General features: G+C 42.7%; 1 protein-coding gene across 1 annotated transcript; it reads left to right on the top strand.

The window, feature by feature from the left end:
- Nucleotides 1-857: 857 nt before the first annotated feature.
- On the top strand, nt 858-11957 carry F3 (coagulation factor III, tissue factor). Its single transcript, XM_026409621.2, has 7 exons — nt 858-931; nt 1172-1343; nt 2495-2600; nt 6548-6747; nt 8825-9003; nt 9710-9869; nt 11053-11957. The coding sequence occupies exons 2-7, from the start codon at nt 1244-1246 to the stop codon at nt 11187-11189; spliced, it is 882 nt and encodes a 293-aa protein (XP_026265406.1). The 5' UTR covers nt 858-931; nt 1172-1243; the 3' UTR covers nt 11190-11957.
- Nucleotides 11958-13717: the final 1760 nt, after the last annotated feature.

Raw genomic sequence — 13717 nt, 5'->3', positions numbered from 1 at the left:
GAAAATTATTCAGAAAAAAAAAAATACAAAATTTAACATTAGTGGCACAGGACTCAGCGACAGACTGTGAGTTTAGTATGTGCAAAGCCCTGGGTTCAATACCCAGTCTTAGGGGAGTTTAACAACAAACAAACAAATCAACAAACAAAAGCGGGTGGGGGTGGGGGATAACAAGTAGCCTGAAAGTCGGATCATATTTTTCAATTTCATTTTTGGTTTCCCTACACTTGGAAGGAACTCACTCAATCCCACAGATGTCTTCTTCAACGTGAGAACCATCTTTTCTGGAACCACAGGGCTGCAGATGTCACACTGAAATTCTCCCAGAGGCAAACTGCCAGATTTGAGGCTGCTCGTCCTCATTCACTATCCGAGTTGGACTCCATGGCGTCTGGGACAACTGGCCTTCGGACCTGTGGGCTGAGGGCCGTTTATGTCCACAGCAAACATGTGCATTTTCATCACCCTTATATAATGCGATCCTAAAAGCCCTGTTTGGCAGGCAGGCCAGAGGTCCTTGCTCCTCAGGAAAACGAGGAGATCGTCGCTGGGAATGGGACTTGCTCATGACAAGTCCCACCGCGCAGTTACTTTGCCGAACGAGCAAAGCCTCCGTCCCGCATGCGCCAGGTCGCGGGAAATGCCCTCTCCACCCTAGCGGAGTCCTGAACCCTTGCTTTCTACGAAATGCTGCAAACGCTTCCGCTCCCACCAGCACAGACGACACGATCGCCAAACGGAAGGCAAGGATCCCTTCCCTCTAACTCAAGAACTCTTTTCCAACGCGCCTTTCCCCACCCCCCACAGACGTGCGGGCCACCCGGACCGAAGACTGGGAGACGGGGGATGCCCGGAGCCCGGGTTCTCTCAGCACCTGGACCCGCCTCCGCCAAAAGGCATTTTGGCGCTCGGCGGCGCAATTGAATCACGGGTGAGTCATTCCTTGCAGGGTCCCGGAGTTTCCTACGGGGTAGAAGGCGGGGCAGGGGTGTGGATTCGCCAGGGGCCGCCCACCGCGGCGGCCAGTGACCTGGGCGCGGGGCGGGGAGTCGGGAAAGAGCGGCAGGGGCGGGGAGCCCGGGGCGCGCGTCTCTTTATAGAGCACCCCTCAGGAGCTGGGGCAGACTCAGTGTTCCCCGAACCCCCTTTGCTCCTTCTGTTCACCCCACAGCGCCTGCAACCCAGCCTCTCCAGCCTTCGAGGCGCCTTGGAGTCCTCCCGACCTCTCAGCCCGCTGGTGGACATGGCGAGCCCTGCCTGGCTCAGGCTCCCGCGCCTAGAGACATTGTTCACCCGGACGCTTCTGCTCGGCTGGGTCCTTGCCCAGGTGCCGGGTGGTACAGGTGAGTGGCATCCATTCAAGGAAGCGGGAGGCGCGCCGCCCGCGGGAGAGAAGGGTCAGTCCTGGGAGCGCGCTGCCCGGGTTCCCGCGGCGCCGCAGGGTGCCTCCCACCCCCGCTCCCGCGGAGCTCCGCAGGGCTCACCTCGCCGGGTTTGAATGAACCCGTGCTGCGAGGCGCACGGGCGAGAGTTGCGAAATGGTTGTAAGTGTCCCAGACCCGTTTCGCCTTTCATTAGAGATGCTTAGCTTGGTGTGTCCATTATTTGTATAAGCGGATTTTGGGATCCCGCTTTAATTTTGAGTAAAAAGCTTCCTAATGAGTTGCGACCTTGACTGTGTTGAGACGTGGTCCGTATCCGCACAGGTTGACACGCGAAGAATGATTTAAATATTATCTTTCAATGTGTGTTCATCTTCCCTTAATAAAGAGCACCCCTGGTCTTTCTTATGTGGTCTTTGTCTTAAAATTGGATAGAAGCAATCCTGCTGTACAGTGTCGCTAAGATTGGATTAGGCATGACAGTGTGCCTATCCCATGCCTGTTGGGGCTGGGCAGAGATTTCCTCCTTTAGATTATCAACAGAGAAGACCTTAATAAAGCATCCTAATAGAATACATCCAACAGACCGGCCACCATGTCCATCTTGATCTCAGTGAAAGTTTCAGGATAGAAATGTTTTGGATAAAATGGAAAAGGTCAAGTTTGACTTTTTTCATTTGTATGCATTCCTAACTCTTACACATGTGGGATCTACCATAGCTAGGAAGAATTTTCCTAACTCACTGAAAATTCTTCCTAGCTATCCTTCTGTGGTGAGTTGACCCTGAGTTGTGCGTTTCTCCGTGGCTCCTGGGCTGTGCTTCCAGGTCAAGTCATGACAGGGCTTTCTGAATAATTCCAAATGAGGATTTCAAGATCCTTGCCTGTTTCCATAGAAAGGTGGATCTTGCCAAGAGGAAATTCTGGGTCTAGAGAAAATTTGAAAAGTGTTTTTTCTCCCCTCTTAATAATTCAATAGCAAAACTTTTGCAGTTGAAACAAAAATGTAAAGTTTATAGTGATGGGAGGCTGAGAAGATGTTTTATACTGTTAGCACAAAGTTACAGACTGAGAGGTACATGTAATAATAGCTCTTTCTCTGTTGTTTGAAGGCACTCCAGTTAGAGCATATAATTTAACTTGGAAATCAACTAATTTCAAGACAATTTTGGAGTGGGAACCCAAACCCGTCAATTATGTCTACACTGTTCAGATAAGGTAAGTTAGATCCAAAAGAGAGAGAATTAAGATTTTTGATGTTTCTGCTCTGAATATAAATGCTGACTTTAGACTGGATGAGGTTATTTAGCGATGACAAAAAAAGAGGGCGTACATGATAATTTGCTGGCCAGTGTCTTTCAAGCCTCAACATTTCTGGGCCTTAAACTTACATAATGTTTTCATTGTTTTTGGAAATGATGAGAAAATTCATAAGCAGAGTATAAACTGTAGAGAGGTGAACCATCCTGAGCAGGTGCTGATCCTGTGCTTTAATATCAATGATAACTAATCTCATCTAAACATAGATGTCTTTTTGCTTTGCTGTCTAGACTAAGCTGCATCCAACTTGTTAGGGAAAAGGTGGGGAGGAATTCCAATTCCAATGTATACATTGCCCTTAAGCAGTGGTTGATTCATTAATCTTTGGACTCTGAATCGAAATTTGGTTGCATACATGATCTCAGAGGAAGCCAAATTCCTGACTCACTGAGCCGCACAGAAATACTGCTAAAGGACTTCATTGTCTACACCTTCAGCTGTCTGGGGCTCATTGGCTCATTCAAGCCTCATCTCTAATTGACAGCTCTCCCCAGGAGCCAGTCTAAGCATATTTGATTTAAATGTCCAGGGTGTGCCACATGTTTTCCTTGATGGTTTTCACCATATCCTGGGCAAGCTTTTGCTAAAATGTCCTGGGAGGCTTGGTAGAGATTTTAAGAAATAGAGGACAGCTGCTATGGAAATTATTTTTAACACTAATGGTATAAAGAAACAAATGTATCACTGGCAAAAATTAAAAGTGTGTTACAGTTTTGTTATTTTGTGGACTTGTGTCAGACTTCTATAGCATTAAGATGCAGCTCCTAGGAACAGGGTGGGTCTTTTAGGTGGATATTTTTGTTTTTCAAAATGAACTCTATGACAACTATTGCCAAATCATAGGGGAAGATAATTTGCATTCATGCATGAATGCATGTATCTATGTGCTCCATACAGAGAGAGATCGAGCAATTTCATAACCCAAGATTATAGTCAAACTTGTCAAATCAGCTTCTACTAATTAAAAAATAGTAATTAATTTCTTTGATAAGGACCTTAAGTAGACCTTAATAAACTCTTTTCTTCTGGATGACAAAAAATAGATTTTGGGAAGAATGCTAAATATATTCTATCTTATATTTGAGCAACATGTGAAAATATACTTATGATTTACTTGAATTTGAAACATTAGCCTTAGTCAACTCTTTTAAGTTCTTGGACTTTTAAAAGCTGCCATTATTTAAATGAGCATGACCCTTGACCTGCCTACATCAGACCTCAGGTATGGGGAAGTTGGCCCTGCCAGCAGGTCTATCTCCCCATGGTCTTGCTGCTGGAGGGCCTCTGAGTATTTCCATCAGCCACAGCCTGAGTTCTGAGTGCTTCTTTCATCTCCCCACAAGCAAACTGGATTCCTAGGCTGAGAGGATCACAGCAGTTATTGTCTAGATCAGGATACTGTTACTCTGGAAGGTGAAGGATCTATGATGCCTGTGCTGGTGGGTGGGAGTGTGCCCACTCGGGCCTGGAGTTCCAGTTTCCTGAGACCCTGGACTGGGGCCTCTTCCAGTCTTAAGTGTGGCCACAAAACTAGGAGGAAGAGGGAAGGCCTGGCCCAGCATATCTCCTTGGTGGGCTTCCCTTCCCTCCCATTTTCCTCCCTTTAAGAAGCATCTTATCTTTAGCCACCCTTCCATGCCCACTGCCCTCACCCCAAAGTCTGGCTCTATCGAAGGGCAACACTGTCCCCCTAAAGTCCCTATGCAGAGCTCCAGCTGCATTTTCCCCTTTGGAAGCAGGTTTCAGTGGTGGGTGGGAATTGTCACTGGCTCAGGCCTCTGCACCAGACCATCGCCTGTAATACTGATTCCATGGGGATGTTCTGAATACTAAAACTGAGTTTAAAAACTTTCTGAAAACAACCTGCAACTCATTGGTGACCTGTATTCTTTTGGAATTTGTATTAATTCAGGAGGGGCTTTGGTTATTTCCACATCTGGGGATTGTGCAATACCTAGAGGAACCTCAAAGGCTCTTAAGGTTCTAATGCTGTTTATGGTATTCAGAGGCCCCTTCTAGAGAATTGCCCCTTTATTACACATTGACAGGATTTCACTACTTACTGTGATATAGGCCTTTGTGCTAAATTTTGCCAAAGAGCATATGGTCCCTGCTTATGAGTTGGGAGCAACTAAACACTGCGTCTCGCAGACAGTATGTTGCTGCAGAGTTCAGCTAGCTGAATGGCTTGTTTGCCATAGCAATGGAGAGGAATCACCACATTCCCATGCACTCCAAAGAGGATGAAAATTCACTCGGGTCATTCTGAAACAAATAGCCTATGTTTATCACAGAAATTTTTAAAAAATAAAAAACATTCCTATATCAACCTTAATTTGTGAATTTTAAGATAAAAAAAAATGTGCTCACCCGAATTCTTTTAGATTGGTCATTTAATTCCGAGTTTTAAATAATAAACATTTATGGCTCTTATGCATGGATTTAGACAGTTGAATCCATATGCCCCTAATGATTTATTAATTCAACCTGTAAAGGTAGACCATGCTATTCACAGAAAAGTCCCCAAGCCCTGCAGCTTGGGAAGGAACACAAGAGCCAAGTATAAAGAGACGGTGCCATATTCAGTGCATGAGTGGTAGTATGGTGCTGGGGGACAAGGAAGGGAGAGATTGATGCTAAGCATAGTGTTCAATCTGGAGATTCCTGAAGGAAGGGGATTAGGAGCTTGTCCTCAAATAATGGGTCAGACCCTGGCAGGATGAAGGGCAGAGCAGTGACTTCTATCGCTTCACCTGGGATGGGAATGTATGGATCAGGATGCAGTGTTAACCTGTGATTGTTTGGGTCCTTTAGAAAAATTTCATTTTTAGTAAGTTCTTTAAATCGTTTCCCCTTCAATGGTATCTTACAAAGAAAGATCTTTTAGCCTCGTAGTCTTAAGACTTTACTAGGTAGATACTAACTGTATTGTTATCCTATAATTTTTGATAAGATGTGTTCACATCTTGTATTTACATCTAGCATGTAGTATAATGAGACCAACAGACCCAACAGCTCTGCCACTCTTTAGCCATGTGACCTTGGAAAATTAGTGTCTCTAATCTTCCATGTTCCCATATGTTTAAAAAAAAAAAAAATCCAGTACTTTCTTGGAAGGAGTAGATCAAATGAAGTAACATGTAAAAGGCCCAGTATAGTATCGGGCATACAGCAGAGTCAATAAATGATTTTATATATATATATATATATATATATATATATATATATATATATATATTTTTTTTTTTTTTTTTTTTTTTTTGGTATATGGGACATGGTTCGGGGAACTAACCCAGTGCCTCACGAATGGTAGTCAAGCCCTCTACCACTGAGCTACAATCCCGTCCCAATAAATGATTATTAACCACACAAATAATGATGATAATAGAATGATACAGAATATATTAATAGATGAATTATTACCATACAGACAATGTTCTACATAGAATGTAGAATATGATATAGTAACAGAATGTAATGTATAGAAAGTAGACTATAATGAAAAGTTGAGTGGAAAACTTCTAAAACTTTTTCCCAAGTAACTACAACAGAGCATGTCCACTTTAAGAGATATTTAACAACATGGTTCAGAATACAGACTCAGGAGTCAAATAGCTGAGTGGTTCCAAGTGTAGGTGTGATTCTGAGCAAGTCACCCAGTCTCCCTCTCTCAGTTGCCTTCTCTGTAAAGTCAGCCACTCTGGGTGCTACAGGCACTCACAAGTCTCTGAGGGACTGGTTATGGATGCTCTTGTCATCAGCACTGAACACCACAGCGAAAGCCAGCTGTCTTGTTGTATACAGCTTGTTACATTCCATTTCTTTTTCTTCCTTTCTTCCTCTAGTGCTGGAACAGGGGATTGGAAGGGCAAATGCTTCTACACAACAGACACAGAATGTGACCTCACTGATGAGATTGTGCAGGATGTGCAGCAGATATATTCTGCAAGGGTCCTTTCCCTCCTGCCACGGGACTTAGATACCACTGGTTCTGCCAGGGACCCTGTCCTTCAAAATGCCCCAAAGTTTGAACCTTACCTGGAAAGTAAGTAGCTCAGTTTGTAATACCTTTATTCTTGTTCTGTCTAGATATCCTTCCCACTTGACCTAAGATACTAATTCAAGTCCAGCAAGATATATCAGTGATTGCACAAACTCCTTAAATTGACCCCTAGGGGCCACTAGATAAAATATATATCCATAACCACACCTTTTTTTCTCAGAAACTGGCAGGTGCCACAGCCCTCCTCACTTACTCCAGATGTGGCAGGAGGTTCACAGAATGTGAATTTTGGAGTTGATAACAGTATCATCAAGTAACTTTCTCCACTGGTCTGCCCCCAGTCCCTACAAGCGACCAGCTGAACATTTGTGGCCATGAGTGACTTTCAGCTTTCCCCACCATACATATCACACCCCATCTGTCCTATCATCAGACCAGAAATCCCAGTTTAGGAAATTCCTCAAATGGTCACTAATTCATGAAGAAACCACAGTTTCCCTTTGAGCCTGTGCTGACCTATTTCAATCATTTGAACTGGAGTCCCATGATGTGCCAGCTCTTGGCCTGTGTCATTGATCTTGCACTTACTAGAGGTGGCTCTCACCCTGCCTCCCTCATGCTGGTTTTGAAAATGTGGGATGCTTTCCTGTCTGTCTTCCTCTAGTAATCCAACCCTGGGATCTAAGGAGGGAATGCAGAGAATTCCTGCCAAGTAGCAGAATCAAATATTTTTTATCACAACTATGGTTCTGAGCTAGGCATTTTAAATAAACATGTGTACCATATTAAGAAGAGTGAAATCAGCTTTTCTTTTAAAGCTTGCTGGTTAGAATGAAAGTGTATATTATTGGTGTTTTCATATATACCCCTCTGGCTACTCTGTGATGGTGAAGGGTGCTCCAGGTAGGGATGGTGAGAAGAAGGGTTAGAGAGACAATCAACCAATCTTATCCTTCTGTATCTACTTTGCGAGTCTCATTACCCCAGATGAATGTGGCCACCTTCCAGGGCCCCTATTGGCAAGACTCTGTCTCCAAACTCAGTGCCATAGCTGTGCATCTCTGTGGCACCTGGCTAAAGCATAGATAAAGCCAAGCCCCCTCCCATAACTACAGGATCATTGGTACTCACTATCCCTTAGTTGATGACATTTTCATAATTTCCTCCTATAGTTGTTGAGTCTTGGTAATCCAAGTCTTTGTGAGTACAAGATAGAAAATATTAGCCAGGTGTGATGGCACATGCCTGTAATCCCAGCAGCTCAGGAGACTGAGATAGAAGGATTGGGAGTTCAAATCCAGCCTCAGCAACTTAGCAAGGCCCTAACCAACTTAGCAAGATCCTGTCTCTAAATAAAATATAAACAAAGCGGGCTGGAGGTGTGGCTCAGTGGTTGAGTGTCCTTGGGTTGGATCCCCATACCAAAAAAAAAAAAAAAACAAAACAGAAAATATTTTTTTGCATGCACACACACATACTTTGCCCTGTGACTTGCAGGAAATGGATGTTAAATGGGATGTGTTTTACTATTATTCAACTAAAGCACATGAGAAAAATGAGCCATTGCAAGGACCTAGAGGTTAAAACAGATTCCTTGACATACCAAGGACATTTCTGAGGCCTTCCCACAGTCCCCCCCAACTTTTTGTGCATAAACTGTGGGAACTTTCACAACTGCACACTCTTCAGTATGGTAGCCATGACCACTTAAAATATGGCTAATGCCAGAAGTATAAAACACACACTGAATTTTTAAAAATGTAAAATATTTCACAAGTTTTTGTGTCAACTACATCTTAAAATGATAATAGTGGAGGTATAGTGTGCTAACATCTGTTACTAAAATTAACTTCACCTGTTTCATTTTACTTTTTCTAATGTGACTGACTATAAGGAAATTTAAAAATTCCTCTGAGGCGCCCTTTGTATTCCCGAGGGGCAGCACTGCCAGGGAATGTCCTAGCATTCAGCTCTGGGGCCACCAGGACGGCTGATGCCTGCGGAGTTGATTCTTGAGTGTTTTATACGAGACAATAGAGCTGTTAACTGTGACAGCTAGATGAGGTTTACTTTGTATAGACTTCTTTGGTCTCAACCAAGATCATTTTCTACATTTCAGCAAAACTTGGACAGCCAACAATTCAGAGTTTTGAACATGTTGGGACAAAACTGAATGTGACAGTACAAGATGCACGGACATTAGTCAGAAGGAATAACACATTCCTAAGCCTCCGGGATGTCTTTGGCAGAGACTTAAGTTATATACTTTCTTATTGGAAAGCTGGAAGCACAGGAAAGGTGAGAATTTTTCACTTGCTTTTATGTCTTGTTTTAAATTGTGGATCCTTGATTTTTATAGCCCACTTCTTCCCCAATTCAAACACAGCAGAATAGGAGTGGTTGAAAGGATAGTGGGTAAAGTAGAAGGGGAAGGGAAAACAGGTCTTGGTTCTACCTGTGATTCTGAGCTGATTTGTCACTTTAGGCAGAGCCACCTTGGAAACCCAGGACCCTCAGCCAAGGGACTGGACCAGACCTTCTCTAAGGGTCCTATCAGCTCTTACATGTCACATTTCTTCTTCTATTGAGGATCCCAGAAACAAAATTCACTTTACTTTTTTTTTTTATTTTAACCTGGACCAGAGATCAAACCCAGGGCCTCACACATGCCAGGCAAGGACTACCCCTGAGCTACATCCCCAGCCCCCCAATTTACTTTCTATTCAATAATTAAACCTTCCTTCTTTCTTTTCCTGTAGATAGTTTTCAAAGGGGCTACATTGGATTGGATGCCTAAATTGGATCTTCTTAGTCTTGGAAAAGTTATCCTTAGTAGTTATCAGGGATTACTGGTTAGCCAAGTCACTTCTAATCCTTCCTATGTCAGCTCTGTCCACCTGGGCTTTGCTTAGAGCCCAGGTTTTTATTTCCGCAGTGACTTAATAAAAGGGAAAGAATTCACTCTGAGCCTGGAGGAATTAAGAGCCCTTTCATCTTTTCACAGAAAGCAGCCAAAACAGACACTAATGAGTTTTTGATTGATGTGGATAAAGGAACAGACTACTGTTTCAGTGTTCAAGCTGTGATCCCATATCGAACTACTAACCAGAAGAGTCCAGAAAGCCTCATCGAGTGTACGAGCCAAGAGAAAAGTGTCTTCAAAGGTGAGTGGCCCAGCCTGTCATTTGTCCAGGAGGCTTGGATGCCCCCACCTCGGGGTCAGGATGGACGTCTTTTGTTAAACATTCAGAGAGAAACTACCTTCGATGTTTGAGGGTTTGTTTTAGGTTCTCTCAGGCTTTGGGACATTTAGAAGTGATTCTGTGTTGTTCCCTTGTATTAGCAAGTATTTTCCTGAGCACGTACCACATGCCAAACTCTGTGGAGCACTAGGTGTATAGATTTTGTTTAGGATTTAGCATCAAGTCACAGATTTCTTTGGGCTCTTTCTTTTTTTTTTTTTTTTTTTTTTCCTGCTGACTTTTGGATCCTAGAGGAATGGTTTCTGGACCAACGATAGCAATACCTGGTAGACTTTCTGAGTACCAGGTTGGGCCACATAGTAGGAACCACACTATGTCTGTGTGCACATGCACTCACAGCTGGGGCCCAGACATGTGGCTCTGGGAGATATGACAGGTGCCTGAGGCATAAAGCCTATGAGTCTCTCTCGGCTGCCCAAGGGAAATGCTCTGAGTATTTTCAGGGACCCAAATGTCAGAGGACACTTATGGTGATCTAGTTCCTTGGTAATATAAGGTTTTAAATTGTAAAAATCACTTTTGAGTGCAGTTTTCTTTCCTGTTTTTGCTGTTGACAAGAGAAGGCACCTTCCCTTTGGTACCAAACCCCTCTGGGCCATCCTACCCACAGCCTGCTCTCATTCTATCACCTCTGCCTTTGTGCACAGCCACGTCTCTGCTACCCTGTCTCTTCTGTCTGCTGAAATGTGCCCCCTGGGAGGTGTTTCAAAGGCCACCTACATCACCCAGTTGCCTCTCCTCTTCACCTGCAGGCTGGTAGCACTTCAGTCTCCCTCTTCTGTGAGACTGAATCATCTACAGGAATCAATGCCACCAAACTCAGCTTCATTTTTAGCTACTTGTTTCCAACAGCTGTTCTTACTTCCAACTATGTGTATCTTTTTTAGACTGTGAACATTATTAAGTGGTCCATTTAACACTTTTAACCTCAAAAACATGTAGATTTGACAAATTCTTTGCTAATCTTAGTGAGGTGCAAAAAAAAAAAAAAAGGATTGATGTAACTTGGGGTCATGCTCTCAGTTCTCCCACTGGTAAATGGATTCAAGCTCTCCAAACTGATGTGGTTCTTTTTATTTTTCAGAAATGTTCTTCATTGTGGGAGCAGTGGTGTTCGTGGTCATCATCATCATCATCATCCTGTCTCTATCACTGTATAAGTGCAGAAAGGCCAGAGGAGGGCAGAATGGGAAGGAGCACTCGCCACTAAATGTTGCATAGAGAAGGCTCGTTGGAACTGCTGACTGAGGTACCTGCTACACTGCACTGTGACCAAGAACGTTTAAGACAATAGAAGATACAGAAGCACAAATGAGTACTTTGGAGCACAAAGGCTGCTGGATCCCCAAACCTTAGCATTCTGGTTTTGACATCAGCATTAGTCACTTTGGAATGTAATGAACGGTACAACCAATTCCAAGTCGTTTTTATTTTAACACTATGGCACCTTTTGCACATATCATGCTTTAGATTGTATATTCTACACTAAAGAAGAAACCTAGGCCATCCAAGCAGAAACAAATGAACAGATGCCTTAAAATATCCCGGGTGAATTTGTAGAGAGCTTTTTGAGAGGCTGACTATAAATGCTATAGGAAAGTAAGATGGAAATTGAGTGAGCTTTTCTGACATACATCTGTCCTTTTGTAATATGGTGTTTAGGTTCTTTTTCTTTTCTGTTTTCTTCGGTTGGAGTACTTTGGGAAGTTGAAAGCAATTGGCAAACTTATTTTAATATGTTAAATGCAGGAGACTTCTGTGTTGGACACTTTCCTAATATGCATTACAGTTTAGCACTTTAACTGACTACGTGGTGTCAATTAGACATTTGACAGCTAACTATATTTTTATAAGACTACTATACAAAGAAACTACATAGAGTTTATGATTTAAGGTACTTAAAACTTCTGTGGTTAACACTGTATATATTTATAACTTTTTTTAAAAAAAGGTTTTGTATATGGGGATTTTCTATTTATATAGGTTCTATTTGTATATATTGAGTTAATTTATTTAATGTACTTTTATAGAAATAAAGGTGATTGGAAATTGAGACTATTGTGTTTATTATATCTTCCATTCATTATTTACAATGTGGTATTTGCATTAGTCAGCTCTGCTACAATAAGAAAATTACCCTAAAAAAATCTCAGTGGCTTTTAACAACATACCTTTATTTTTCACTTGTACTATATTTTGGTAACTGTAGGTTGGCTATAGGTTCCCATAGTGTCTCTTTATTGCAGGACTCAAAACAAAGGAGAAGTCTATTTGGATCAGGGCAGAGGTAAAAAACAAAAAACTGGTAGAGACAGGCAGCCCCATCTTCAAGATTTCAGTCACCTCTTAAAACTTATACTCTGCATTGGCAGTGTCACTTGTGTTCATCTGCCCACGCTCTGCCTCCTGAGAGGCACCACAAGCTTGTGACAATGGATAGGATATAGCTCTAAAAGGAAAGAAGAAAATGATGCGGCCTAGAGCAGACTTTAGAGAGATTCCTTCCCATGGGCATTAGTTGGAGTTGTGGATGATGATTAAAGAGGAGAAAAAATTATTTGGATCATTGTGTTAAAGTAGGTAAGCCGGGCACAGTGGCACACACCTGTGATCCTGAACTGGCTTGAAGGATGGCAAGTTCAAAGCCAGCCTCAGCAATGGCAAGCCATTAAACAACTCAGTGAGACCCTGTTTCAAAATAAAATACAAAATAGGGTTGGGGATGTGGCTCAGTGGTTGGGTGTCCCCGAGTTTAATCCCTGGTACAAAAAAAAAAAAAAAACTATTAAAAGAAAAGAAAATTAGGTAAAAGGAAACTAAAAAATAAGGAGTGAAGTGGAATGAGTTCTCTAGATTGAGCACTCTTGGCAGGCAGAGTGTCTGCCTGTGTACTGCTCCTTTAGGGAGGCTGCACATGCACAGCTGAGCGAGCTGGCTTTCTCTCTAGAATGTGAAACAGTGTGCTCCATTCACATGCAGCAGACTCATGTTATAGAAATAAGATTCTAATGAGATGAAAATAATGTTCTTGGCACCTACCTGAGTCACAAAACTGCTTTTGCTTCCTGCTGTGGAAAGCTGGCTGCTGTCATTTAGGAAAAATATCCAGATGGCACACCCACCTGGAAGTGGTCTCACAAAGACACAAAGAAAGTATTAAAATATGTGAAGACTCAGTTTGCTATCCAGCTGTCAGTAAATTTTAAATCCATTTTGTTCCTTTGCACCAAAGAACTCTAAGCCTGTCAATAGAACTAAGTATGAAATGTTGGATATAATATCATATCCAAAGGAAAAATAAGCAAAATGAAACTGATGTCCTCATAAAAATGGTAGCCTGAAAGGAGGGGAAAAAGACATTTTGGGGGGGGGGAGAAATTAAGGGAAACAGACCAGCAGTCCTTTTATTTAGTTAGTTTGGTTTGCTTACCATTATCAGTCGCTGCCTATGCTGAATGGTGCAGCATTTTGTTGCACTCTGAAAGCAGAGTGAACAAGAGAGAGGACCCAGGTACAGGTTCATGTCCTCAGAGGAGGGTACGTGCACCATTATCTTGAGTTCCTGCTCACATGGGTCAGGACAAAGAACTCGGCGTACCCCACAATAGTACAGCAAGCTACAGGAGTAGGTGTCTAACTAACCAGGCACTTCCCTGCCAGGAATAATTATAGCATTATGCAATTCCCAGGCTTCATAATCTAAGGAATTTGAATTATCCCACTGTAGAAAGTTTTGGCAGGCTGAAAGC

The sequence above is a fragment of the Urocitellus parryii genome, chromosome 11 (genome assembly GCF_045843805.1).
Source record: "Urocitellus parryii isolate mUroPar1 chromosome 11, mUroPar1.hap1, whole genome shotgun sequence".
NCBI classification, from domain to species: domain Eukaryota; kingdom Metazoa; phylum Chordata; class Mammalia; order Rodentia; family Sciuridae; genus Urocitellus; species Urocitellus parryii.
Note: the sequence above shows the minus strand (reverse complement) of the source record. Positions and strands in the feature narration are given on the sequence as shown.

Excerpts from the sequence above, each read along its gene's own strand:
- F3 (XM_026409621.2), top strand. The coding sequence starts at position 1,244 with ATGGCGAGCCCTGCCTGGCTCAGGCTCCCGCGCCTAGAGACATTGTTC. Across the intron at positions 2,601-6,547 it reads GTCTACACTGTTCAGATAAG|TGCTGGAACAGGGGATTGGA; the intron begins GTAAGTTAGATC and ends TTCTTCCTCTAG. Across the intron at positions 9,870-11,052 it reads AGAGAAAAGTGTCTTCAAAG|AAATGTTCTTCATTGTGGGA; the intron begins GTGAGTGGCCCA and ends TTTATTTTTCAG.